The sequence below is a fragment of the Mauremys mutica genome, chromosome 18, assembly GCF_020497125.1.
Source record: "Mauremys mutica isolate MM-2020 ecotype Southern chromosome 18, ASM2049712v1, whole genome shotgun sequence".
In the NCBI taxonomy this organism is placed as follows: Eukaryota; Metazoa; Chordata; order Testudines; family Geoemydidae; genus Mauremys; species Mauremys mutica.
In genome coordinates, this window is record NC_059089.1 from 4546548 (window position 1) to 4571118 (window position 24571).

Here is a 24571-nt window from a genome sequence, read left to right on the forward strand (position 1 = left end):
CATCAGCTCAGGCACGAGGCACAGACAAATCCAAACCCTTACTGATACAGGTACACCCATGCTGCAGTCACACCTTGAATTGCCCCCGAGTGCAGTACAGCTACAGCAGCCTTAGCAGCATCAGCTCTGCACGGCTAGCAGGAGAGAAATGCAGGAACAATGTAGCATAGCCAGTAAAATCTGTACATCTGGGAAGGATGAAGGGCCAAGGTGGATAACCAACTGAACATGCACTCCTAGTGCAAGGCCGTTGGCTAACACAGTATGGAAGGGAATAGTTAGGAGGAGGGAGGTGGTATTACCTCTGCACATGGCCCTAGTGAGACCATCCAGTTCTGCTGTCCACACATTAAAGAAAGGTTTAAGATTTGGAAATGGTTCAGCAAAGAGCTACAAGAATTGCCTGGGGCCTGGAAACCACCCCGTGAGAGCTCAGTGAGAGACTGAAGGAGCTCAATCTATTTAGTTTATCCAACAGAAGGGGCAGAGGTAATTTTGTCATGGTTTTTTGGTACCTACACCGAGGTCTTGCTGATACTACAGGGCTCTTTAATTGAGCAGAATGACAAAAGCAAAATAAGCTGCAATGGCCAGAACTTGAAGTCAGCAAAATTTAAACTGAAAACAAGATGCAAAATTTAAAGGAAGTGTAATGAGCCCAGGCTGCTTCTCCATCACTTGGCATCTAAAATCAAGACTGGCTGGCTTTCCAAAAGCTGCACTCAGGAATTGAGCTAGATACACAAACCACTGGGTTAGGTTCTCCAAGAGCTCTGACTAGAAACAGTGAAAAGGTACTATTTTTACATCAACTCTTCCAACAGTAGCTGCACTCAGAGGGTCTTTGGGGAAATTCTCTCCAGTATCTGTCCAAGGCTGGCAGCAGAAGGTTGGCCATCAAGGGTTGGGGATGGCAAGCAGGGCACCATGGAACCAACAGGGAAAGGAGGGAAGCTAGCAAAGAAGTAGGCAGCCTGCTGGTAGGGGAGGCAAGGTGAGGTGGGTAGGAGGGAGGCTGCTGAGAGGGAAGATCCGTCCATTGTCTGCAGGACCCACCTTCCTCTCTAACTTACAAGGTGACCAGAACACCCAGGGTGCAAGGGAGGCCCCAGGTGGGGACATGAGGCTTGACCTGTGTTACCAGCATAGGCCCCTCCTCAATGGCATTGCCATAGGCTGGGCAACAGCAGGGGACTCAGCCCAAGATGCAGAGCCTTAGCTGTTGCGGCTGCCAGGGGCTGTGGAGGGAGCGCTAGCCCTTAGCAGGGCGATTGGTTTGTTATTGTTCAGTTTCATGCCTCTTTCTTTTCTTTTGCCAGAAACAAGACACAAATAGGTCTGCACAACCAGCAGCCAGCAATTCCCAGCAGCGACAGGCGACACATTCCCACAGCCCAATCCCAGCTACCACATGGGGGAGGGCCAAGAAACACTTCTCCTAGCTCTGCATTATCCAAGGACCTTTGGCTTGAGGTTGTTTATTGGCAAGCTGTGGACCTTGCTTCTTGGCTTGGTCATTCATTACCTCTGCCTTACCTTTGGCACAGGTGGCTGGGCAGTGTTACAGAAACACCTGTGATGCTGCATTCACACATGCCAGGCCTTGCCCCCAGAGCAGCAGCTGGAGGATCTAACCTGACAGTCCCAGGGAAGACACACAACAATGGGACACAGGCCTTTCCCTACAGACACTGCCACCTCTCCAGCAAACAGCTGCATGTAAGGGCTTGAGTCTTGTCTTTGCTGGAGCCTCCCTCCCTGCTCCCACTCTGTCCCCCAACACACCCCGGTTCACAACCCACCTGAGCTCTGAACCTGCCAGAGCCAGAGGGGCACTCTCCTCCCCGTGCCCCTCTGAGACACTTGCAGTCCGTGAGGCATGGGAGCCCGGGGCAGGAAATTCAATCCAGGCCTCGCCAGGACCCACCCTTTGAAGGCATTTATTCACATACAGGCTCAGTAGTGAAATACATACATGTGATGGCCATACTATGGTCTTAGCCTTCCCCAAGGGCTTCAGGGGTGCTGTGGAAAGGCCTGGCTCGCAGGCTGGGGGCAAGCACGGCAGGGGAGGGAGCCTTTCCAGAGTGGGTGGGTGAGGTGGGAGCTAGTAAACAGGTGCTGGGCAGCTCTGGCTACTGAACTCGCAAGGCCCATAGCACCCTTGCCTACAGATCGGCCCTAAGGGTCAGTGGGGAGATGGCACTGCAGGAAGGGGGAGTTGTGGGACATAGCTTCCAGCTCATTGGGAACTCAGACCCCAAACTCACTTGCCAGGGTCAGTGCCAAGTTGGGCTGGATGAGAAGTGGGGATAAGGTGTTGTGCATGCTGCTGCCATTGCCATAAGCCCATGCCGCCGTCTGACTCCCCTGCCATACGCTGGGGACACAGCAACTGTTCTGTGAGCAGGGGCTCTGGAGAGCGGTCAAAGCTGCTTTCCTAGACTGAGCCAGGGACCAGCCTGCTCTCTGAGGCAAAGGCAGAGGGGCCTTTGGGGTTTTTTTGCCTAGACCCAATGCTGACTTTGGATCCCCAGAGATGTGCCAAGATGCACCTCCTCAGAGTCCTCAGCCTGGAACAGCCCCCACACAGGGTCCTGGAGCCTAGAGAGAGCGGGACAGCTGGGGAAGATGCCAAAGGAAGCTCCAGCATGAACCTTCTGCTCCAGCACTGGGCCCTGTATCAGGGAGGAAGGGCCTGATCCTGCCTCTCCCCCCACAGAAGGCCCTGGGAGCGAAGGGGACTCAGCCACCCACAGGATCAGGACCCAGCAATAAAAGGCCCTGGGGATGGGGTGAGAGAGACCCCTCTGTGGGGCCCCTACCCCATTTCAATCCGAGTTCATTTAGGCAGCTCCTCCATGTCATTGGTGGGTAGTGCCCCCTGCCGTGCTGAGAAACCGGCCCTGGGACCCCACTGACATGGCCCTTCTTGCAGCCCTCCTGGGTCCCTCAGATGGGAAGTGACCCCCCCGACCAAGGATGCTCATAATGCCACCTGACCATGGCGCAGAGAGAGCATGCAGCTCCCCCAAGGCACGTCTTGTAGCCTCGGGCCCATCAGCCTTCCACTGTTTTGCCATCACCAGTCATGGGGCCGGGGCCAGAGAAGCAGCCAGTGGGTCCCACGTTCTGGAGCCTTCCTCCCAGAGCTCAGCCGCTGAGATCAGTGAGGGAACTGCCTAGTGCTGCTCTGCAGAGCCAGGCTTGGCACCAGCAGGTCTAGCTCCACCTACACTTTAGTCCTACTGCCTCCTAGCCCAGTCCTATGCTGTGGCCTTCCCACCTCCCAGCTCTGCCGCCGCCCTGCAGTGCCCCCCGCTGGTCTCTGGGAGGGAGAGGAGCCAACACCACCAGCTCTGAGGAGCTAGGCTTCGCTGATGCAGACAGAGGAGGATAACCAGTGAGATCCCAGCAGTCCCATTGCTATTGGGGATCCAGGACCGGCTTTGAACCTCGGCCCATGGAGGTAAAAGGCCAGTACTCAACACTGAGTCGCCCTTCAACTGCCCTCGCACTTCTCAAGAAAACGTGAGTAAACAGCCACCAGCACAAACCAGCTGCGCCTGGGGGAATGAGACAGGCTGGTTCAGCTTGTAGGTCAAGGTCTAGAAAGCGGGAACTTACTGAAATCGTTACTTATTAATTAAAATGGAGAAGCAATTAACCAAATGTCCTGCTCCCAATGCAAAGCTGCCAACAGCTCCATCAAGAACATCACCCTCCCCCCATGCATGACTACCTCCCGCCTGTAGCTTTGGCAAGAGTGCCCTGCTCTCCCCCACAGACAGTGCTGGCTCAGGGCGGCAGCAGCGCCCCGAGGAAATCAGAGCCTTAGCTCAGAGATGCACATTTATTTTCACCCAGGACCTGGCAGGGCTGGACAAATGGCCCCACAATTCCAGCGGGACTATCTGTGCACAGCAACTGTGGGCCCCATCCTGCAGGGTCAGCTGCAAGTTCTCCAGTCACATTGCTGACGGATGCTACTTGGTTTGTCCCTCCCCAAACCCAGTGACGGGAATGGGCCCTCCCAGTCCATGCCTGACCTGCGCTATCAGCCTGCAGTCCAAGATGCAAGACTGGAGCAGCCACTTACATTCAGAACCAGCCCCCCCTATGTCTAGCTAGCAGATCCAACCTGACAGACAGCTCCTTGCCAGCAGACCCACGGGCCCTCCCCCTGCAATGGGAGATGGGTTAAAGTGTGTGTGTCAGGGGGAGGGGGGCAATCATGGTTCTCCCAGCATGGGCAGTTGCTAAGGGTCAGATCCCTCCGGTGCAGGAGTGTGAGGGCTTGGAGCAGTCTGGGTGTGAGGGCCTGACAGGGTTCCCAGAGAATCCCATGCTTGCTACCAAGTGCTTGTCCTTTCCCAGCAACAGCACCCCATGGAGGAGCTCTGGTCTCCCAGGTGCCCAGGGCCATGCACAAAGGGAGCTACTCAGAGCACAAAAGGAAGCTACTGACTGAACCAGTCTCCTCTGGCTTGGAGGAAACAGTGTAGTGTGATCATGTTGCTGAAGGCAAATAAATACATTAGACAGGGAAGGGACGGGCTTGCAGCCCCCCAGGCATCTTGGGAGCACACAGACAGGCAAGGCAAGGGAGGCAGAAATCCACCGACACTCATGGGGACTTGAGACAGCCCATAAGTCACTCAGCAGCGTCTGCTTCCATCTGCATAGCACAGGGGGCGACTGCAGGGGTTACTGTGGGGGAAGAGGGGTGTGGCTAAACATGCCTACAGGAGCATATGAGAACATTCAGCCCTGGACATGAGGTGACAGTGCACATTCCAGTCCTCCCCAAAGCAGCCTCACAGTCACAGGCTCTGAGCAGTGCAAAGTGTACACGTGACATTGGGAGGGGTGGTTGATACGCTGCGGCATGGAGATGAGCAGATCTGACACCCACCCAGGCCTCCGAGGAGCCTTGGGCAGTGGCCTTCCCAGCTGATGGCACCTCCAGCCCCAAGAGCCCAGCAGCTGCTCCCTGGCTAGCTGCTGTGGAAGATGCGGACACGCTGCACGATGTCTTTGCGGCAGAGGGGGCAGATGCGCAGGGTCTCGCAGCATGTTTGGCAGCAGCACACGTGGCCACAGTTCAGGAAGATCATCTGGGCCTGCAGGAAGGAGGCAGAGTGGAGAGGGGGGTCATACTGCTCAGGCTCCATCCACTGCACAGCAGAAAGCCTGGTGCACACAATCACCAGCTAGGCCTTGCAGCACCCTCCAGGTAGAAGAGCAGTGTCACTCCTCTTTTACAGAGGAGAAACTGAGGTACAGAGCGGGGCTGTGAATTGCCCAAGCTCACCCAGTGAGTCCATGGCAGAGCTGGAACTAGAATCCAGGTGTCCTGATCTTTGGTCCCTTCCTCTAAGCACTGCATATTTCTATTGAAGCAGATCCAGTGTCGGGCCCAGCTTTCACTCTCCTATGTTCCTGAATATACTGAGCAAAGCAGGGCTTGCGAAGCAGAGAGCTCAGGCACTGCCACTCTGGACAGCTGGGGTTGGACAGAGCCAGTCTGCGAGGATCAGGGCTGTCAGCAACCCCCACCTGACCCTGTACCTTGCCCTGCTCCATTTTCAGGGATAAACCCAGGTGAAAACTCAAATCTCTCCCCCACCTGCCAGGTGACTGATCCTACTCCCCCATCCCACTTGTGAGCACCCCTTGGAAGGACACCAAGGTGAGCAGGGTCGGCATCTCCACTCGCTGCTCTTCTCGGCCATCTGTCTGGCAGCCCAGGGCTGGGCTCGCAGATGTGAAGGGGACGCACTGGGCTCTTGGCAAGTGCTGAGGATCAGAAGCAGCTCCCAGCAGCCAGCTGTTGAGGCGGGAGGTGAGAGATGGGTGTCATGTGCCTTCCAGCCTCCACAGAGGGAGAGATGAGAGGGCCCTGCCCCAGGCCAGGCTGCTGAGCCCACCTAGTAGGTCAGCCTCCGGGAGCTCTCTGCTGTACACTGCTGCACAGCTGCAGTATTCCAGCCATCAGTCCCTTCGCCAGCTCCAGGATCTCACCTCCTGCTCCATGCAGACCACGCACTCAGACTTCCTCTCGTCCAGCTCCAGCTGGGGTGCAGAAGGGAGGATTTCTTCAGGGGGGGCACTCGGCTCTGGGGCAGCAGGGCCCTTGGTCTCAGTGCTCTTCAGCAGCTCTGTAGTCAGCAGGAGAAAGCATGAATGCCAGCACTAGCCTCCTCTTAATACCAGCCCCCAGGCCAAGCAGCATATCACGGAGCCCTGCCATCTGAACGGTGGGAGGCTGCAGCAACAACAGGTTCTGCAGCTTCTCCCTGGCCTGCCTCTTCTCCGGATCTCACTCAGCCCTGCACATTCCCCACTCCCCACTTGGGCTGTCCAGTGCCTGCACAGAGCTGCAGACCTTCAGCACAGAGGACTAGGAGGCTGCTCCGGGCTGAAGGGGACCTGGATGCTTATAGAACATGGACATCCAGCAATGAGGCAGAGGAATAAGCTGGTGGTACCTGGGATTGTTTTAGCCACAGCCAGGATCTCCTGGGCTCGCCTGAGGATCGCGTGCTGCAGGCCAGTTTCTGTGATTCCAATCTGCAGCACAAGGAGAGGCCAGTTAGCTCTGAGAGGCTAGGGCTGAGAACAGAGCTCCTGGGGAGGCAAAGCGAGAGGGAGGCCATGTTTCCCGAAGCAGGATACACAGCCTGGGCAAGGCTCGTTGGCTTCATGCTGCAATGCCTTGGGAAGCAGGCGATGCCTTCCTGTATCTCCACTAGGCCCTGGACCCAGAACCAAAGCATTTCTCGGCATGAGCTAGCAAGGTCCGGAGAGCACTCAAGGGAGGAGGAAGGTGCTAAGCCAGCTGCACAGATTCCTTCCCAGCAGACGCTGCAGCGGGTGGCTTCTGCACAGCAGCAGCCGTTTTGGTAAGGCCCCTGTGTCGGGAGACAGGCCCTTGGAAGAGCACCCAACTGGATCTGGCACATGGGGCTGCATGAGGCCCTCCATCCAGCCCCCCCTCCCGTATACACAGCAGTAAGCACAAAACCCAACAGGGCTTCCCTAGGCTGCCCAGGCCCAGGGCCATGGCAGGATCAGCCCCTGGAGTGCAGGGCAGAGGCAGGGAATGGCATTACAGGGGCGTTTGCCATTGTACCTTTGCCAGGTCGCTGAGGGTCATGGTGCTGAGCATTTCCAGCGACAGCCGGTGATGGGCAAAGATTGGTACGTACTGTTCAGCCGACAGCTCGATTAGCAGGTTTATCAGCTGCCTCTCCAAGCCCTCCTCCTGCAAAAGACAAGGTAAATCCCAGCCATCCCCCGGCCAGGAAGGGCGCAGGGTCAGCCCCCGGTCAGGAAGCGCGCGAGATCAGCCCCGGGTCAGGGTGAGACCCTGTTCCAAAGCCGCGTAAGAGGAACAAGCACTGCTCCCAAACCATCTCTCTAGGCCAAACCCCTGCTCTAGGTAATCACTGGTTAGAAGCCTTCCTCAGAGGTAAGTTGCTCCCCAAGAGATGCTGGATCCCTGGAAGCACTGCTGCATCTGAGCAGTGTTTGCACCTTTCTAGTTTACCAGCCATGCCCCAAATGTTCCATTTCTGGAAGAGTAAAACCAAGGGTTTGACAGTTCCCATTCTGGCAGGTACCTGCCCTCCCAAAGTGCTTTACAAACTCCAGTCGATATGCAAGCCAACAGGGATCAATTCAGCCATTGCTGAAATCAGCCACCTGAGCCACCACTCCAGCAGCTATATAACAGTGCGCAACACAGGGCAAAAGTTACGGGCAGAAAGTGAAAAGACTCCTGCATTCAACTGAAATTGCAGGGGGATTTGGGGAAGCTGAATGCAGCTACCTGAGCTGAAGTTTGGCTAAGACCAAAAGTCCTATTCTTAAAACAGCTATCAGTGTAATCACCACCAGGAGCTAAAAATTCAGGCTGAGGCCCATACCTCTGGCAGCCCAGCGCCCCCCAATGCCATGCTGAGCTATTGGCTCACTGCAGGCTCAAAGGGAAGAGCATCTCCTCCTGACAGCTGCACTGGGATTTCTGTGGATATGCTCAGCAGCCACAACCTTGCGTAGGGCAGGGAGGTCTAGCAAGGCACCTCACAAGGGGATCAGAGGAAAGCAGATCTGGTAGTGTTTCAGCCGTTGTGGTGACACTGCTAATGGAACTGCTCTCCAGCCGAGCAGGTGGGCAGGGCAATGGAAAGCGCTTGTTACCGGCTTAGATTTGGGGCAGCACCTAGTACCATGGCCCCCAGCACTACCGCAATCCCAGCACTACCCCGCAGTGACCTGGAGTTTCAGTGAGAGAGGCTTCTGGTTCAGCAGGCGCTGATACTGGATCAGCCAGTAGTTCTCCTGCTTCGTTTCACTTTTTGCCTCCATCTCCAGCTGCAAGAAAAAGAAGGTGAATTAGAACCCAGGCTCTAGGGAGTTTGAACTGCAGCACCAAAGGAGAAGCCAACAGCATGTCAGTGTGGAGCAAGCTCAGAACCACCGATGGTAGCTCACATTGCCATGGAGCGCCAGGGCTGGGACCTTAATGGCCTCTTGGGGCTGGCTCTCCTTTGATCCCTACATCCCTTCTCTTGCTCACCCCCAAGATTCTCCATCTCCCTCTGCCCTCCAGGCACCCTTGTCCCATGCACTGGGACCAAACTGTGCTAAGGGGCTGCCAGTGGCTATGGCTCGAGAAGACGAAGCACGTTGGCAGGCTATGATACCGCATAGGGTCTCTGTGTCCTGCTTCCCTCCTCCCCTAGAAACAACCACTGCAATGGTCACCATTGCTCTGGCAGGGAGGGAGTATGCATGACGACCTCTGCCAAACACAGTGCCCACACTGGTCCAGGGACACTGAGAGCCTGATTCAAGGCTCTCTAAAGTCACCGGCAAGGCTCCCATTGACACTAATGGGCCCTATGAACACAGAATATCACATCCCTCGTCTTGGTCCCCTTTTCTCCCCCATGGCCAAGCGTGCCCATGGTCACTCCCCACATAGCACTGTGTGCTGCTCCTGCTCTATGCAGAGTCATTAACAAGTCCCATCACATACCAGGATTTGTTGCAGTTCCTCTTCCCTTTGCTTCTTCTCCTTGAGCAGCTGCTGCAGCATGTAGCTCAGGGCTCGGCGTTGCTCTGTGATCACCTCCTGCAGCAGAAGCAGAGGCAGCCCTGTCTCCCGATCACATGAAGGCTACGGCAGGGGTGCAGCTGCAGAGCTTTGTCTCTCAACCATAACCTCCAGTGGGCAGAGCATTAATTTTGCTCAAATACTCAGCCCAAGTTTTTGAGCCGTGCTGAGCAAAGCTGAGCAGATGCCCAATCCCACTCTCAGGGAGATCTCTGCTGGGGGCCAGGGGTCGCTGCCAAGCCCATTAGACCAAGTAATGGCAGTTCCCCAGTTCTCAACGTACCGCCCTGCACTTGTCCATTACCCCAGTCCCACCACACGCTGTGCAGAGTGACCAGACTCACTGAGGCAGCCCTTCGCCCATAACCCACCCTCACACTCCAGCTGGAGACTCTGCCTCAATCTATAGCAACAGGAACATCTGTATTCCCCTTCCTTATCTGCAGCAAGGCCACAGAGGCTGAGATCTGCAAGCCTGCCAGGTACCCAGGTGGGTGGGGACAGGCCTAGGCAACAGCATCTCCATGGCCTTGGAGATGGCTGGACTCCTCGAGATCTCATGAGTATCAGATAGAATCAGGCTCCATGGGAGGGGGTTTGTTTGATTTGATGGAGCTGTATGTCACGGGGCTGGGATTTGATCTTCATTCTGTTGTATGCTGCCCTGAGCTTGTGGCTGTGGGGGGGAGGGGAGGATGCTGTAGAGGTGCAGTCATCATTGTAAACCATTGTCATCAAGGACAGTGATGACAGCAGAACAGCTGGAATACCCCTGGTACATTACAAATCACAGCGCCTCCCGCTGGTCAATACAGGGGTGCGGCTGCAGAGGTTTATCCCACTTAGCTCTGTGTTAGTTTGGAGGAACATAGGGTATGGTGAAACCAACAGAACACTGGATCTGGAAATTTTAGATGGCTGGGACCAAGGTGCCAGCAACATTATTTGGAGCCAACCCCCCAGAAGAGGCCTGGGGAGCAGAGAGAAGCACTCATCAAGCATGGCCTTGACAGGGCTCAGACACTGTCAGGAATTTCCTCTAACAGGAACAGGGGCGGGTTCTGATCGCTGCTGTTGCATAACTCGAGGGGGTTATGACTCAGCAGAGGATTTAATGAGAGCCCCCTAACCCTGGGTGGTGCAGCAGGAGACTGCAGACAAAATACGGGCAGCAGCTTCCAGGAATGTGGTGGGTGTCTGAGGTCTGTGAAATACTTGCTGACTTCCTCTCTGTCCCAAAGGGTGAGCATGGGACACCAGCCACACAACCCCTCTGTCTTGTGCTGATCTCATTTGGAGAAGACATTTCCCTCGACACAGAATGTTGTGTTCATGTTTGTTTGTAATTGTTGATTTCTTTCATTTCCACAGAGACACAGATCCTGGCACATGGATTCTGTGAGCAAGAAAGGGCTGGTTTGGAGCACAGAACTGATCAGCTTCCCTGAAGGTCATAAGACAATTTCCAGGTGGCTTTCTCCAGGGTAAGCTCTGCTGGAAACATACCTCTGGGAGCAATCAGCTCCTATCCCCACCATGCTGTCCCACTCCAAGGTGCTTGACCCTCTCCCCATTTGCTCAGGACAGGGTAAGTAATAGCTCTGGAGGCTTTAGCCACTGATGCACGGCTCAGAAGCAGCAGCTTAGCTCTGGTGCTCCCCTCCCCACATGGCCAGCTTTCCTTGGCCAGCTATTCAGGCCTTCTCTTAGGTTCCCCACAGTCCCCAGGCATGCCCAGTGTACCCACTTCACGGAGCCCCAAGCTCAAGCTGCTGCCAGGGGAGAACATTCACACGCAGTACCGATTCAGGGGGTTAGCCCCCTGGAGCATGTGTGGCTGGAGTGCAACCACAGAGGTCTCCAATGCTGCTCTCCAGCTACCCTGGTCGGTTGTGGCCTGCACAGACTGCAGCTTGCAGCAGCTGGAAGGGTGCTCAGGCCAGTCATTGTATAATGGGACCTAGCGTCTCTACAGGCAGCACTTTGGTACTAAAGAGGGTGGCAGCTGCAGTCTGGTCCACTTGGTGCACATCTAGTGCAATGCTTGGGCTTCAGGTGAGTTCCTGCTGCACCCCATTTTGGGCATTGATCCTGCATTAAGGGTTCAAGACATGCATGAAACTACTGTAGAATCATAGAATATTAGGGTCGGAAGGGACCTCAGGAGGTCATCTAGTCCAACCCCCTGCTCAAAGCAGGACCAATTCCCAACTAAATCATCCCAGTCAGGGCTTTGTCAAACCTGACCTTAAAAACCTCTAAGGAAGGATATTCCACCACCTCCCTAGGTAACCCATTCCAGTGCTTCACCACCCTCCTAGTGAAAATGATTTTCCTAATATCCAACCTAAACCTCCCCCACTGCAACCTGAGACCACTTCTCCTTGTTCTGTCATCTGCTACCACTGAGAACAGTCTAGATCCATCCTCTTTGGAACCCCCTTTCAGGTAGCTGAAAGCAACTATCAAATCCCACCTCATTCTTTTCTTCTGCAGACTAAACAATCCCAGTTCTCTCGGCCTCTCTTCATAAGTCATGTGCTCCAGCCCCCTAATCATTTTTGTTGCCCTTCGCTGGACTCTTTCCAATTTTTCCACATCCTTCTTGTAGTGTGGGACCCAAAACTGGACACAGTACTCCAGATGAGGCCTTACCAATATCGAAAAGAGGGGAATGATCACGTCCCTCGATCTGCTGGCAATGCTCCTATTTATACAGCCCAAAATGCTGTTGGCCTTCTTGGCAACAAGGGCACACCGTTGACTCATATCCAGCTTCTCGTCCACTGTAACCCCTAGGTCCTTTTCTGCAGAACTGCTGCCTAGACATTCGGTCCCTAGTCTGTAGCAGTGAATGGGATTCTTCTGTCCTAAGTTCAAGACTCTGCACTTGTCCTTGTTGAACCTCATCAGGTTTCTTTTGGCCCAATCCTCTAATTTGTCTAGGTCCCTCTGTATCCTAGCCCTACCCTCCAGCATATCTACCAGTCCTCCCAGTTTAGTGTCATCTGCAAACTTGCTGAGAGTGCAGTCCATGCCGTCCTCCAAATCATTAATGAAGATATTGAACAAAACCAGCCCCAGGACTGACCCTTGGGGCACTCCGCTTGATACCGGCTGCCAACTAGACATGGAGCCATTAATCACTACCCGCTGAGCCCGACGATCTAGCCAGCTTTCTATCCACCGTATAGTCCACTCGTCCAGCCCATACTTCTTTAACTTGCTGGCAAGAATACTGTGGGAGACCATATCAAAAGCTTTGCTAAAGTCAAGGAATAACACATCCACTGCTTTCCCCTCATCCACAGAGCCAGTTATCTCCTCATAGAAGACAATTAGGTTAGTCAGGCATGACTTGCCCTTGGTGAATCCATGCTGACTGTGCTATGGGCTTGTATATAACCATGCTGGCTAATGCGTTACCAGGGGGAATGTGGCTCAGTTGTAGTTTCTAAGTGGTCGGTGCTGAGAGTAGCTGACAGATTAGAGTCAAAACACCATTCCTGACACTTTACCGCCATCCCTGGCACTGCCACAGTTTGCCTACACCTTTGCCCCGTCTCATTCGCTTGACCACAGGACTTCCCACTCTTTCCCCTTGTAGCGGCTGCTTTGCAACTACCTGTGCCATGATCCTTGGGCCGTGTATCAGGTATGTAGGGATGTGCCCAGCTCTTAACAATCTACAGTGAGCTACTTGGCAGCCTCCCAGAAGAGAGGAAATTGTGACTGTCTTGCTTCCCCCAGGTATAATGAGCCTGGAGGGTTCCCTGCCACCAGAGGTCAGTTATTGGGGTGTTTTATGACTAATAGCATTTACAGTCACACACGCTGAGTAAGTGGCAATCGAATCTCATGCTTCAGGGTGTCAACTGATCAGTGCAGGGTGTACTAGGCAAACTATATTCCTTTGACACATCAGCTATTGGCTACAGATACCAGACTTACTGGACCAGTGACCTGAACTGGCAAATCCTATGGGGTAATTCACATTGCAAGACAATTCCTGCAAAGGCACATGAAAGAAAACTAAAGCTAAGCTGCTTTAACCCAACTTGAGCTCCCTTTACAGCTGGATGAAAACTGCCCTTGGGATGGGAGGCTGTCTGGCAGAGGGGATGCTGTGATGACCTTGGAGATATGACTTAGAAAGGAGGACGAGAGAGGTGTGGGTCATTTTTGGCAGATATTTAAACAAATTAAAATAGAAAAAAAAAAAACAATGCAAGAAAACATGAGATGCTTGGAAGATGTGTGCTAGGAGAAGCTCCTGCCCCGCCCAATGAGCCTGCTTCTACCAAGTTTTCAAACTGAAAATTACTCAAGATCTCCAGGAGCAGCAGCAATGTTTTCAGAAAGCAGCAGGAGAGGGGGAATTTGGGGAACATCCCCTTCTGACTAAGCATGAAGCCACCTAGAAACTGCAAAGAGCACAGGAAGGGAGCAGAGCTTCTGAGACCCCAGAGCGAAGGTACAGGGTAGAAGAGGGGGCAGCCCCGGAGCCCTACATACCTGCAGTGTCTCTGTGTCCAGTTCTTGCCTCTTTAACTCCAGCTGTGTCAGCTGCAATAACTCTGTTTCTATTAACTTAATCTAAACAGAAGATGAAACAGTTTTTTACTGACATTTGAAATGACTTTTATTTAGCTGCTTTAGCGCCAGCCTTAACTGCACAGCTGCCCTTTGGGAGACAGGGGGCTGGACTGCGCTTTGGGAAGCCTGTCCTCTCCCTTTGTTCTGTCAATTCTCCAGGGCCAAGTAAACAACTCACAAGCTGCCTTGCACTGCCTGCATGACTGCACTGCCAGCTGCTCATGGTTAGTCTCTGCCTGATGCTAACTAGCTGTGTTCCACCCCCACACAACAAAAGGCGCTTTATATGCCTGTCTCTAAGCACCTTCTATCCTATGGCCCTGAAGTGCTTTGCAGTCAGTTGGTTCATTCAAGCCTCTCAGCCAGCCTGGAAAGTAGGGACACATTAACTCTGTGTTAATGCAGCTCCTTAGACTGTAAGCTCTGTGGGGCAGGGCCCATCTCTTTGCTAGGTGTTTGTACAGGGCACACAACATTTGGCTTCTAGGTACTACTACAATACCAATAACGTATACTATTGATAGGGAAACTGAGGCACAGAGAGGCAAAGTGACTTGTCCACAATCCCACAGTAAATAAGTGGCAAAGCCAAGAACAGAGCCCAGATCGCCTGTCACCCAGGCTTGTACTTGAACCATTATTTTATCTGCTGCCATACATCCCACAACCATCCAGGAAGAACACCCTTGGCATGCAGCTGACTGCTCCAGGGGCATCCTACCACTCCATTAGGTGCACAGCATGCCAATGGAATGCAGGGGAAGTGAAGACCCAGGAGCAAAGTGTTTAACAGAGAGGTGCCCAGCAGTGAGGCCTGAGGGCCAGACATGACCCAAAGACACCCTAGGACTGTAGAGCAAGGATAAGTAGGCTGATCATCCACAAGGTTCTTGTTACTGGTGAACTCCAGTGATGGAACCTTGCAAGGAAGGTACAAATTCAAGCAAAAAGCACATTTGTGTGATCTGATCACTGACAAGACCTGTGGGCATCCCACAAGTTGCAAAGACTGGCCCTGTTTAGCTCATTATAGCAAAGCAAAGCCATTCAACTTCTCCTCCCCATCTCCTACACCGAGCTCCTTTCTTAGGGTCAGAGAGGGGAAAGCCTGGAGCACTCCGCTGAGAAACTGGCCAGGTCCTCTCTGTCGTTTAACCATAGGGGCACCCTGGTGCCGTGCTCCCCAGAACTGTCTCCACCACCCACCCCCAGTAACATGCTTCATCTTTAACAAAATGGAGATCAAACAGTAGGTTGGCAACAGAAACAGATAATAATGAGCTCATGCCGCAATGTGCAAATCTAATGGTCTGGATGGAGATGCAATGAATTCTTATGGAGACAGCAGCCCCGCTCACTATGCAGCCTGTCACATGGCAGAGGCCTGGCTCCCTCTGACTCATCCCTAGAAGCCAGTGCAGGATTGCTCTCTATAACCCATTCTCATGTGCTTTGGCCAGTCGAGTTTCTGATGACTCAAGTAATGGGGATTCCATCATTTCCCTTGGATCTATTAGACCTCACCGTCACTCCTCCATGGTGGAAAGAAGTATTATTAAATCAAATCAGTGCTGCCTGACACTGTGTGTTACAGAGCCCTACAGAAACAGAAGGGTCCTTGGTTTTCCTCAGAACCTGCTCTGAATAGGCAGCACGGCAACTTTCCTTGCAGTGGTCTCACCACCCAGATGAACGAGCTGAATCTTTGGTTGCTTCTGCTCTGCCAGCGCCAACTCACCTGGTTCCTGATCTGCCGGTGCAAGAGATCCTTCTTCACCTGAAGGGCTTCAAAGGCCGCTTTCTGCATTTCACTCTATGAAACATTACATTCTGCTTAACCCAGGAACGAGGCCCAATCATGGGGATGCAAACACACCAGTGACCCTCACTACACTGAAATGATCTGATTTACAAACACTTCCCTGGTGCTCACCCCTGCAAAATTTGGGTGCCTCCTCACAATCCCAAGAAATAAAACACAATTGCCCCATTTTACAGCTGGTAAACTGAGGCACAGAGAAATTAAGGCCAAACATTTTCAAAGCAGGTATTAACAGCTGGGGTCTGATTTTCCAACTGCTATCAGCAATCTGCAATCAGTGAGAGCTGAGGGGGCTTGGCACCTCTGAAAGTCAGGCCCACAGCATCTCCCCTGGGAACCCAGAGTTAGTGATTGACTTGAAAACATTGGCCTGTGACTTGCTGTAGGTCACCCAGCCCCAAAACCAGGTCGTCTGCCTCAGTCACCTGACTGTCTTTGCTTCCCATGATCTCTACCCCCTGCCCTCCTCTCACAGATGCCTCAAAGCTTCCTGCTGGCTCTCTGGGTAGAGAACAAGTCATTACATAGTTTCCCTTTAGCCACTGCAACCAATTATCCAGATTGCCAGAGATTTCTGCACCTAACTAACTAGTTTTAACAAGGCTTTAAAGCAGCCAATGTGCTTGTCATGCCAGCTCTGTTCCCCACTGCCATTACAACATGCACTTAGCTTCCCTGATCACAAGCCTACCTCCTGCAGGATCTGACTAGTGGCCTTATTCTGATCCAGCTGTTGCCAAGCCAGGATTTGTTGGAACTTCTGATCCATCTCTGCCAGGCTGTAAGAGATACATCACCAGGGGATTACTACAGGGTCTCAGACTGCAATGCAAATAAGAGGTCAAGCTGGCCATGGAAATGAACTCAGAGAAGTCAGGGGACTTCCTAAAACAGGCGAGTTTATTACTGAGCATGAGTGGACAGCCAGAGCTCTCACACGCACTTGGCAGGTGTGTAAACTCCTTCCCACCAACCAACCCTGGCTGATAAATGAAACAAAAACAGAGGCACAACTTACTGGTACACCCGCTGAGAGTGACTCAGTGTCCATGCCCAACAGCTCATAAAACATCAAAGTGTGGCCTCTGCTCCAAGAGAGGACTTTGTATCATTAGTCCCATGAAGTGCATTGCCACAGTGACTGCAGAGGAAATGGTCTCAGTTCTCAAGTAAAAAGACACCCCAGTGGGCCATTTCTACTGTCACTGTCAGAGCAGAACTGCGCTGTAAGTGCAGTTGATTGACGCTCAATAAGAGAACTGCTCTGGCTGCTTTCAAGGGATAAGAACCAACATTCTGATGCTTTTCCTCTCCCCAAAGCGCCCTATGAATTCCAGGCCACACAGAGGCCCCCAAAGAGCACTGTGCGACTGCATGGCAGTGAAAGTGACTAATCAAAAATGAAATGACTGGTTTCATTTTCACCCTCCAAACTGAGTGAAATGTAAGAAATAAAATAAATCAGGCTTATACCATTCTTTCAGTTCTTACTAATCCAGAGCATTAGTAACACTAATATTATTCGTGTTTAAATGTAAGAGCTCTATCTTGGTGTCCCTTTTGTTTTTCAATTTTTAATACTGCTGTGTGCTGTTAAATAGCTGTCATGCTCCGCTCCAGAAGTGGCTGCAGAGATCCCTGTGTGTATGTCTCAGAATTGTGCTGGGGCCCTTTGCCGTGAAAGGAGTTCTATAAGATTGCTATCAGTCACACTGCTCTCTCAAAGTACCTGGAGCATGCCTGGTTGACGAGGTCTTGCCTTCGAGATTCAGAGGTCATGTGGATGAGCTTGTTCTTGTAGCTCTCAGCCAGCATTTGTTGCATGGCAGCTGGGAGACACAAAGTGGAGTGATTAGTGCTCGAAGCAGGTTAACTCTGTGTCCAGCATTGTTCCTGCTCCCCACTCAGCTACAAGAACATGCTAAAATTGGGGTCCCCCCCTCCAATTTTTATTCCATCCCTGTTTCCATGTAAAGCTGTTCAGAGTGGAAAGCCAGATAGCTGCACCCTCCCAATGGGCAACCACTAATCAGGGCTTGATGAGAGGCCAGCCAGGAGAGCATCCTGTGGAGTCTGCTCTACACAGACGACACGCTCTCAGCCTCTGCAGGGCACCACCCCAGTTTCAGCTCCCCAGCAGCTGCTTGCAGGAGCAGAGTCACTAACTAGTGGTCCCACTGGGCTGCAGATCTGATCTCCCCGCTGCAGCCTGGGGCCTCCACCAAGCTGCTGAAGGAAAGAGAACTAGAGAGATGGGTAAAAACTTCACCATCCCATGAAGGCAGGTTTAAGTCACTGCTTCGAGGGTTGAAATACCCACAAATAGGGGCTGAGGCAGGAGACTGGCTCTGAGATAGCTTCAGCACAGATGTCTCTGTCGCAGCAGGGCACGCGCTTGCTCCTGCACACACACATTTTAATCCCAACAGCAAATGCTGGCAGCATAGGTGAGACGCGTGTCTCTGTGTAACGAGTGCACACACTGGGCTGCTTTCCAAACCTCAAAATCAGTTTCTTCCCGCTCCTATACAGCAGAGTTGGCTCAGCTGGATCCAGGCAGCACCCCAAGCCCCACCCCCACAGGGTACAGTATTTACCCATGGTAACATTTATGCAGGTCTGAGCCCTGCCTCATTCACCTGGCTGGTTGCCAGTTGTAGCTGGTTTGAATGTACAACGCGCTGTGTGCGCGCTGGGGATTGATCCCTTGCCGGATCTCTCACTGCTCCAGCCATAGCAGTGGCCAGAGGGATGTGACTCCCTTGGGATTAGTGGTGCAGTGCAGGAGGGTAATGGATGAGCTGCCATCCAGGGACCCAGTGCTAGCTACACACCTGCTCACACCACTATTTCAGGCAAGCTATAGCAGTAAGAGTCATGTGTAGCCAGGAGCCACTCCTAGGAGGATATGGCCTCCCTCTCCCGTTCCCTCAGAGAATATGGCCCTCACAGCCCTCCCCTGATCTCCCCAGAGAATACGGCCCTCTCAGCCCCTCCACCCCCAGAGAATACAGTCCTCTCAGTCCCCCTCCACCCATCAGAGGATACGGCCCTCTCGCACCCCTGCCCAATCCCCCAGATGACCACCACAACCCCCTTCCCTTGGACTTACAGGCCACTTCCCTTCTGCGTAGCTGCTCTGTCTCCTCCTGCGTTATTGCCATCAGCTGGTCCATCCTTATTCTAAGAAAGAAGCAGGTCCATTCAACCACTGCTTCTGCCAGAGCCACATTTCACCCTTGCCAGCCAGCCACACCCTCTCCACCCACCTCAAAGCTGCACCCTGGGCTTGAATGGCTGAGTGATTCCATCTGGTCACTCATCCGTGTGAGCGAGAGATGTCAGGAGGAGGCCTGCAGAGGCTCAGGAATCTCCAGCCGCAGACAGGACACTGCCTGTCCACTGGGGAGGGTGCCTATGTTGTTCCCAGCAGGGCCAAATCAGAGGGCATTGCCAGAAGGCTGGCTGCCCTTGGGAAAACCCAAGGGAGTAAGAAATAAGTGAAATAAAATAACTTCTATGAAACCTCTATTCCTCTGCCTAAATGGTGACCCCCTCCTTTTGCTTCCTGTTCTCTGGGGTCCCCCCATATACACATCCCCAGCCTCTAGAGTGCCAAGGACTCTGTATCTCTGCCTTGCTATGCACATCAATGGCACTGCATAAACAACAAAGATGGTGGTGATCGATGTCCCCAAAGTGCTCAACCCAACAGCGCGGCACCCTCCCAAAAACCCTCTGCCCTACAACAGCCAGCAGATGTATCTGGGTCCTCTGATCCACATTTTAGGGCTTCAGGAGATTGCAGGGACCTCCTCTTTGTTGGGGAGAGGAGAGGTCAATTTTCTCACTGGAATTACAGACTGGATCAGACTGGGGCCATCTAGCTTGGCATCAGGTCTCTGACAGCACCTAAAGCACATGCCTCAGAGGGAGGTGCAAGGAACTTGCAGCAGGCAAACAAGGGATAATCTGCCCCTACATTACGTCTCATCCTGATCTCGAAGAGTGAGACACCGTTTCCTCGCCCTTCCCATACTGTTAGCTGTAACAACCGTGGGTATTCTGGTTATCCTCAGCAACGTTCACCGCCTGGTTAGTCCCTGACCTCTCTGCTGAGCCTGCCAGCACCCGGGCCAATTATTGCCAACTGTGGATCTGGTTCTTGTGGTGTGGACTCCTGCTTCACCAGGAACCAGGTCGAATAACAGCAAACTCATTGTACACAGGCCACCCAATGGCTGCCAGATGCAAACAACTTTCTATCCCTGCTGACTTGAGCTGGATTCAGAATCATGGCCTAGAGGTGAACGAGTCCATCCCTCCATCCCAGCCACTCACCCTTGCCCAGAGGAGCCTATCCTAGGCAGGGCACTTACCTCTCGTTCTCCAGGGATTTCAAAATTTCTGAACTTTGTTTCTGCCTAGAAAAATAAAGCAGAAGGTTTTTACTGCAGAGTAGGGCACCCTTCTCCCCAGGGAGCGGAGTCCTCTCTGAGCAAGCCACATGCCGCTACCACCAGCCCACTGACTTGGCCACTGTCCCTGCCTCTGTGCTGCTGGAGCTGTCAGCTGCAGCCAGGGTGCAGTTCTGCTACATGGGGGCAGGAGCTATGTGAGCTCCCCCCCCCAGGGCACAGGCATCAGTGGAAAAGGCAAGAGGCTGGGGGACACTGCCTTTGGGTAGATCTTCCCATCCTCACCCTCATGGGGGAGCCACTGGGAGGCCAACCCCATGATGGGAGGAGTGGGGGTGGAGCAGGACTCCTTCTTTGTACCTATTTTCCCAGGGCTTGGGCTAGGCGCTGGCCAGAGGATTTACCCCTTGGAGCATGGAGGAGCTTGGCAGCCTTCCTTGCTGTTGGCAGCTTCATCATATAACTCCATCCACCACACACACTAGCTGGCATTCCCCTCTCCTGCAAAGCAAGAGGACACACAGTTCCTGGGGTACAGCGCCTCTGCAACATTTCCCTCCCCTCGGTATCTGGGCTCAGGTCAGCACCTATCCCTCCGCAGCTCTGTGCCGAACAGATTCAGGCCAGGCAGTGGGAGCTGGGACACCCAGGGTGCAGCTGCTTCCACCACGGCCCAAACTCTTCTGTTCACAGTTATTTGCACCAGGAATTCTGGGCTGAAAGTTTAGGTTTGTCCCCGTTGGCTAAACACATGTGATCATGCCCGCCTCAGTGACAACAACAGCCTGTGGCTGATTTGCACCTAACAAATTTCAGAGTTCAGACTTGGGGCGGCAGGACCATTTTGGTCATTCAGTCGGACCTCCAAAGACTTTGCTAAAGCCAGAGAAGAAGCAGAGACTAGTAGGGCTGGGAAGTGAAACTAAAGCTCAGGTCTCAGTGAGGTGTCTTAAGCCCAAGGCCAGCTCTCTGGGTACAAGGCATAGAGACACCGTGTAACTGTGTCCACACTAGAGACTTATATCCATAGAAAGTAGGACATCTTTGATGTATGGACAAGGCCTTAAGCACGTTGGCTAGTTTTGCCCACAGTCTGTACCAGGAAGGCTGTGATAGAATGTGCCTCCAAACAAGGATTTGCAGCACGGAGGGTTTCCCTTGGTGTTGTTCTCCAGCCTCACCCCTGCCCCACCACAGCATCACAGGGATTCACCCTCACTGCTCAGTCATTTCTGTGCTGCTTGGGGAGTTTGACTATGGAAAAACCTCAGAGAAATGGACAGGTCACAAGCAGCCGGTCAGCGCAAAATGGGACAAAGAAATAAATGTGCAGAGGGGCAGCGCTGACTGCAAGGTGTCCAGGGAGGAGGCCAACCTCTGATTCTCCTCCAGAAGCTTCTGGATTCGGCTGGCAATGCCCTGCTCTGTTTGCTTCAGCTGCTCCAGCAGCTTCAGGTGCTCTCCCTCCAGGTTGCGCTGATGCTTCGTCAGACCTTTCTCCAGCCTCACCTGCTCCTGTGGCAAGGGGAAAAGGGAAACTAGCTGAAGGGAGAAGTGACAACTCTGCTGAGCTGTGCCCACAGCCCATGCGAATCACTGAGGATGGTGTTTTATTACAAGGAGCTGAAAGGTTCCAAGAGAGTGGACAAGGAGCCTATCCAGAGCTTACACGGACACTGATGGCATCACGTGAAAGCCAGAGACACTGGAGAGAGCAGAGACATGCTAGGTCACCTCTAGGCCAGCGTGAGGGGCCAGTGCAGGACTGTCGCTGCAGTCCCTGAAAAGCCCTCTGGAGAGTCAAAAGGAGAGGAGAAACTGGGAATAAAAATGACAGAGAGCTGAGAGGAGAGCCCTGTGAGTGCTGCCTCTGGGGGGCCCCTCAGCATGGGTGGGGCCCACATGTCGATACATGAAATGCCTGTTCTGAAAGGGAGCAGGTGGGCAAGGGTCAAGTCTGTCCAGAGCAGAACAGATGGACAGTCCAGATCAAATGTACTCCTCAGCCACAGGCCAGGTGCCAGAGCCTTGGGCCCCAGCTGATGTACCTTCTTCACAGTCTGCAGAATCTCCTCCTTCTGACTGCTGCTCTGCTGAAGAAGCTGAGCATGCTCCCTCTGCCCCATGTCCAGGCGACGCTCGAACTCCAGCTTCTCCAGCATCTTCTCTTCCTGGCAGAGGAGCGAGAAGCAGAGTGAGGGTTGGGATCGGCAGCCTGCAGGCTATTCCACTATTCAAACCAAGACCCAGGCTGATGAAAACAGTATCAGGGCAATGAGATCCCAACTGTATGTCCAGGCTAAACCAGCCGGGGAGCTGGAGTGCTCTAGAAAAATCCAGTGATTCCTACACAGGAATCCAAACAGCATCAAGAGGAAACTGCTGTTCCAGCTGCCTTGCTACCGACATTTCAGCATGGTCAGAAAGTCATTTCACTCAGTGAGCTCACCCTCTCCCCCAGCCCCACAACATGCTGTACGGAGGAGAGAGATGCAGTACTGTTAGCCTCTGGAAGGCCAGGGAAATCCCCAGGAGCTTCAGAACGCCAGCAGAGAAGGCCGTCAGCAACAGAATGAGCCAGCCAGAAAGCCTGAGCTGAGGGAGGGGGACTGGGTGAACACAGAGTGAGTGACTAACGGAGGTCGGCAGTGCTGATGCAGTACATTCATGGCCTTGGCCTAGCAGCGAGCACAGGTAGAGGTTAGAGAGGGGGGCAGGAAATAAAGTGAGATTTCACTGGGAAAAATGCAGCCAGTCAATGCATCGGGGGAAAGAATCCCAGCGCCAGAGGCGCAATGAGAGGTGGAAGCCAGATGAGCAGTAATGTCAGTTCTGGGGTGACAACTGACAGCAAATCAGCACTCTGGCTGCAGAAAAGATCACTGACATTTTAGCTGCATGTGCAAAGGAGTGGAGCAGCAACAAGGGCTCTCATTACGACTGCAGGTCTGGCTTGGAGGTGCACTGGAAGAGCTATATGGTAGGAGGGAGGGGGTCAGGAACAGTAGCTGCCGTGGGGCAGTACTGAGGTACCTCGGCAGAATGGGGCCCAGGGCTGGAGTAGCAGGGGGCTGCAGGTCAGGACGTGGGTGCTCTGGCACAGCTGAGTGTGGATAAGTTTACACACAGTGTCTGGATCTAGCCAGGCACTTAAACTCCTGAAGCTTAGAGAGTAGAAAAGAAGTGATGAAAGGGTTGGGATGGCTCCAGAAAGCATAAGCACTAGAAGCAGCCCTGCTTCTTCCACATGGAGATGGACACATGCTTAACCTGAACTGGGACTTCTCACGCAAATATATGCCACGGCTGCCAAAACAAACTGATCTGAAAGGAAAACAACTAGTGCGTGTCAGGCAATTCCTGCCTTCAGAGTCAGATGTGGAGTGTGTGTTCTGATGCCTCTCTCACTCAGAGAGCAGGGGGTTGCAAAGCTCCAGGTTTCAAGGCATTCAGTGCTGGTTTGCTCAACTGGACAGAAAGAGAAACGAGCACACTCAGAACTCCCAGAAAAGGCCTCTGCAGGGACTCTTCCTTACCTTCCTCTTCTCATAATCCAAGAATTTGTTCTGAAAAGTAAAGGAAAGCATTAGGAGAGAGGTGTTTAATCAGGCGGCAGGCAGGTTGCCTTCTCTAGGTAACGTTAGGCCACTCCGTTCCCTCTTCCTCGACTGAGGCTATGTCTACACCAGGGGTCGGCAACCTACGGCACGCATGCCAAAGGTGGCACGTGAGCCGATTTTTCATGGCACGCGGGACGGGCTGAGCTGCTCAGCCCCCCACTGCTCTGGGGTTCCCGCTGCTGGCCCCTTGCCAGCCGGGGTCCCACTCAGCACCCGCTGCTGGCCTGGGAGAAGGAACCCCAGGCTGACAGCGGGCTGAGACCCCAGCTGGCAGGAGCCGGTGGTGGAAACCCCAGAGCTCTGGCGGTCAGCCCCCCACTGCTCTGGGGTTCTGGCTGCTGGCCCTTTGCCAGCAGGGGTCCCCTCAGCCCCACTCACCTTGCTTCCAGTTGGAGTTCCAGCGCAAGCCCCCTGCCAGACAGGGTCCAGGCTTCCGGCCCTGCTCAGCCCTACCAGCCGCCAGCTCCACTCACCTCAGCTGTGGATCAGGGGTTCCAGCCGCTGACCTTCTGCCAGCTAGTTATCAACTTATAACTCAGAAGCCTGTTTGCAGCTTAAAGTATCTAAATAGGTGCCACCAGACATTGGAAAACTCAGCAAGGAAAAGCAAGGGCAAGGATCACACTAAACTAATAAGATCTGAATTTTAATTTAATTTTAAATAAAGCTTCTGAAACATTTTGAAAACCATGTTTACTTTACATATAACAGTAGTTTGGTTATATATTATAGACTTATAGAGAGACCTTCTAAAAAATGTTCAAATGTATTACCGGCACTCGAAGCCTTAAATTAGAGTGTATACATGAAGACTCGGCACACCGCTGCTGAAAAGTTGCCGACCCCTGGTCTACACTACCACTTAATCAGTATAACTTATGTCACTCAGGGGTGTGAATACTCTCCCCCAAAGTGGCATAAGTTATATCGATGTAAGCACCGGTATGGACAGCACTATGTTGGCAGGAGAGCTTCTCCCACCAACACAGCT

The 24571-nt window shown here is 53.1% G+C and overlaps 1 protein-coding gene across 3 annotated transcripts in view; it reads right to left on the reverse strand.

The window, feature by feature from the left end:
* Window positions 1-1915: 1915 nt before the first annotated feature.
* The window catches only part of LRSAM1 (leucine rich repeat and sterile alpha motif containing 1), a 56948-nt gene continuing 34292 nt past the window's right edge, over window positions 1916-24571 (reverse strand). For 2 of the 3 annotated variants that reach the window (XM_044992414.1, XM_044992415.1), the window contains exons 12-26: window positions 23497-23526; window positions 22009-22131; window positions 21336-21475; window positions 19922-19966; window positions 18655-18725; window positions 17272-17371; window positions 16234-16321; window positions 15459-15533; window positions 13640-13720; window positions 9047-9142; window positions 8281-8379; window positions 7136-7267; window positions 6492-6573; window positions 6025-6161; window positions 1916-5123 (exon numbers count right to left, since the gene is read on the reverse strand). In XM_044992414.1, coding sequence (XP_044848349.1) covers window positions 4998-5123; window positions 6025-6161; window positions 6492-6573; window positions 7136-7267; window positions 8281-8379; window positions 9047-9142; window positions 13640-13720; window positions 15459-15533; window positions 16234-16321; window positions 17272-17371; window positions 18655-18725; window positions 19922-19966; window positions 21336-21475; window positions 22009-22131; window positions 23497-23526 — 1425 coding nt within the window. In that variant the 3' untranslated portion in view covers window positions 1916-4997. Of the gene's footprint in view, window positions 5124-6023; window positions 6162-6491; window positions 6574-7135; window positions 7268-8280; window positions 8380-9046; window positions 9143-13639; window positions 13721-15458; window positions 15534-16233; window positions 16322-17271; window positions 17372-18654; window positions 18726-19921; window positions 19967-21335; window positions 21476-22008; window positions 22132-23496; window positions 23527-24571 lie in introns of those variants that run through there. The other variant, XM_044992417.1, reaches the window with a different exon arrangement.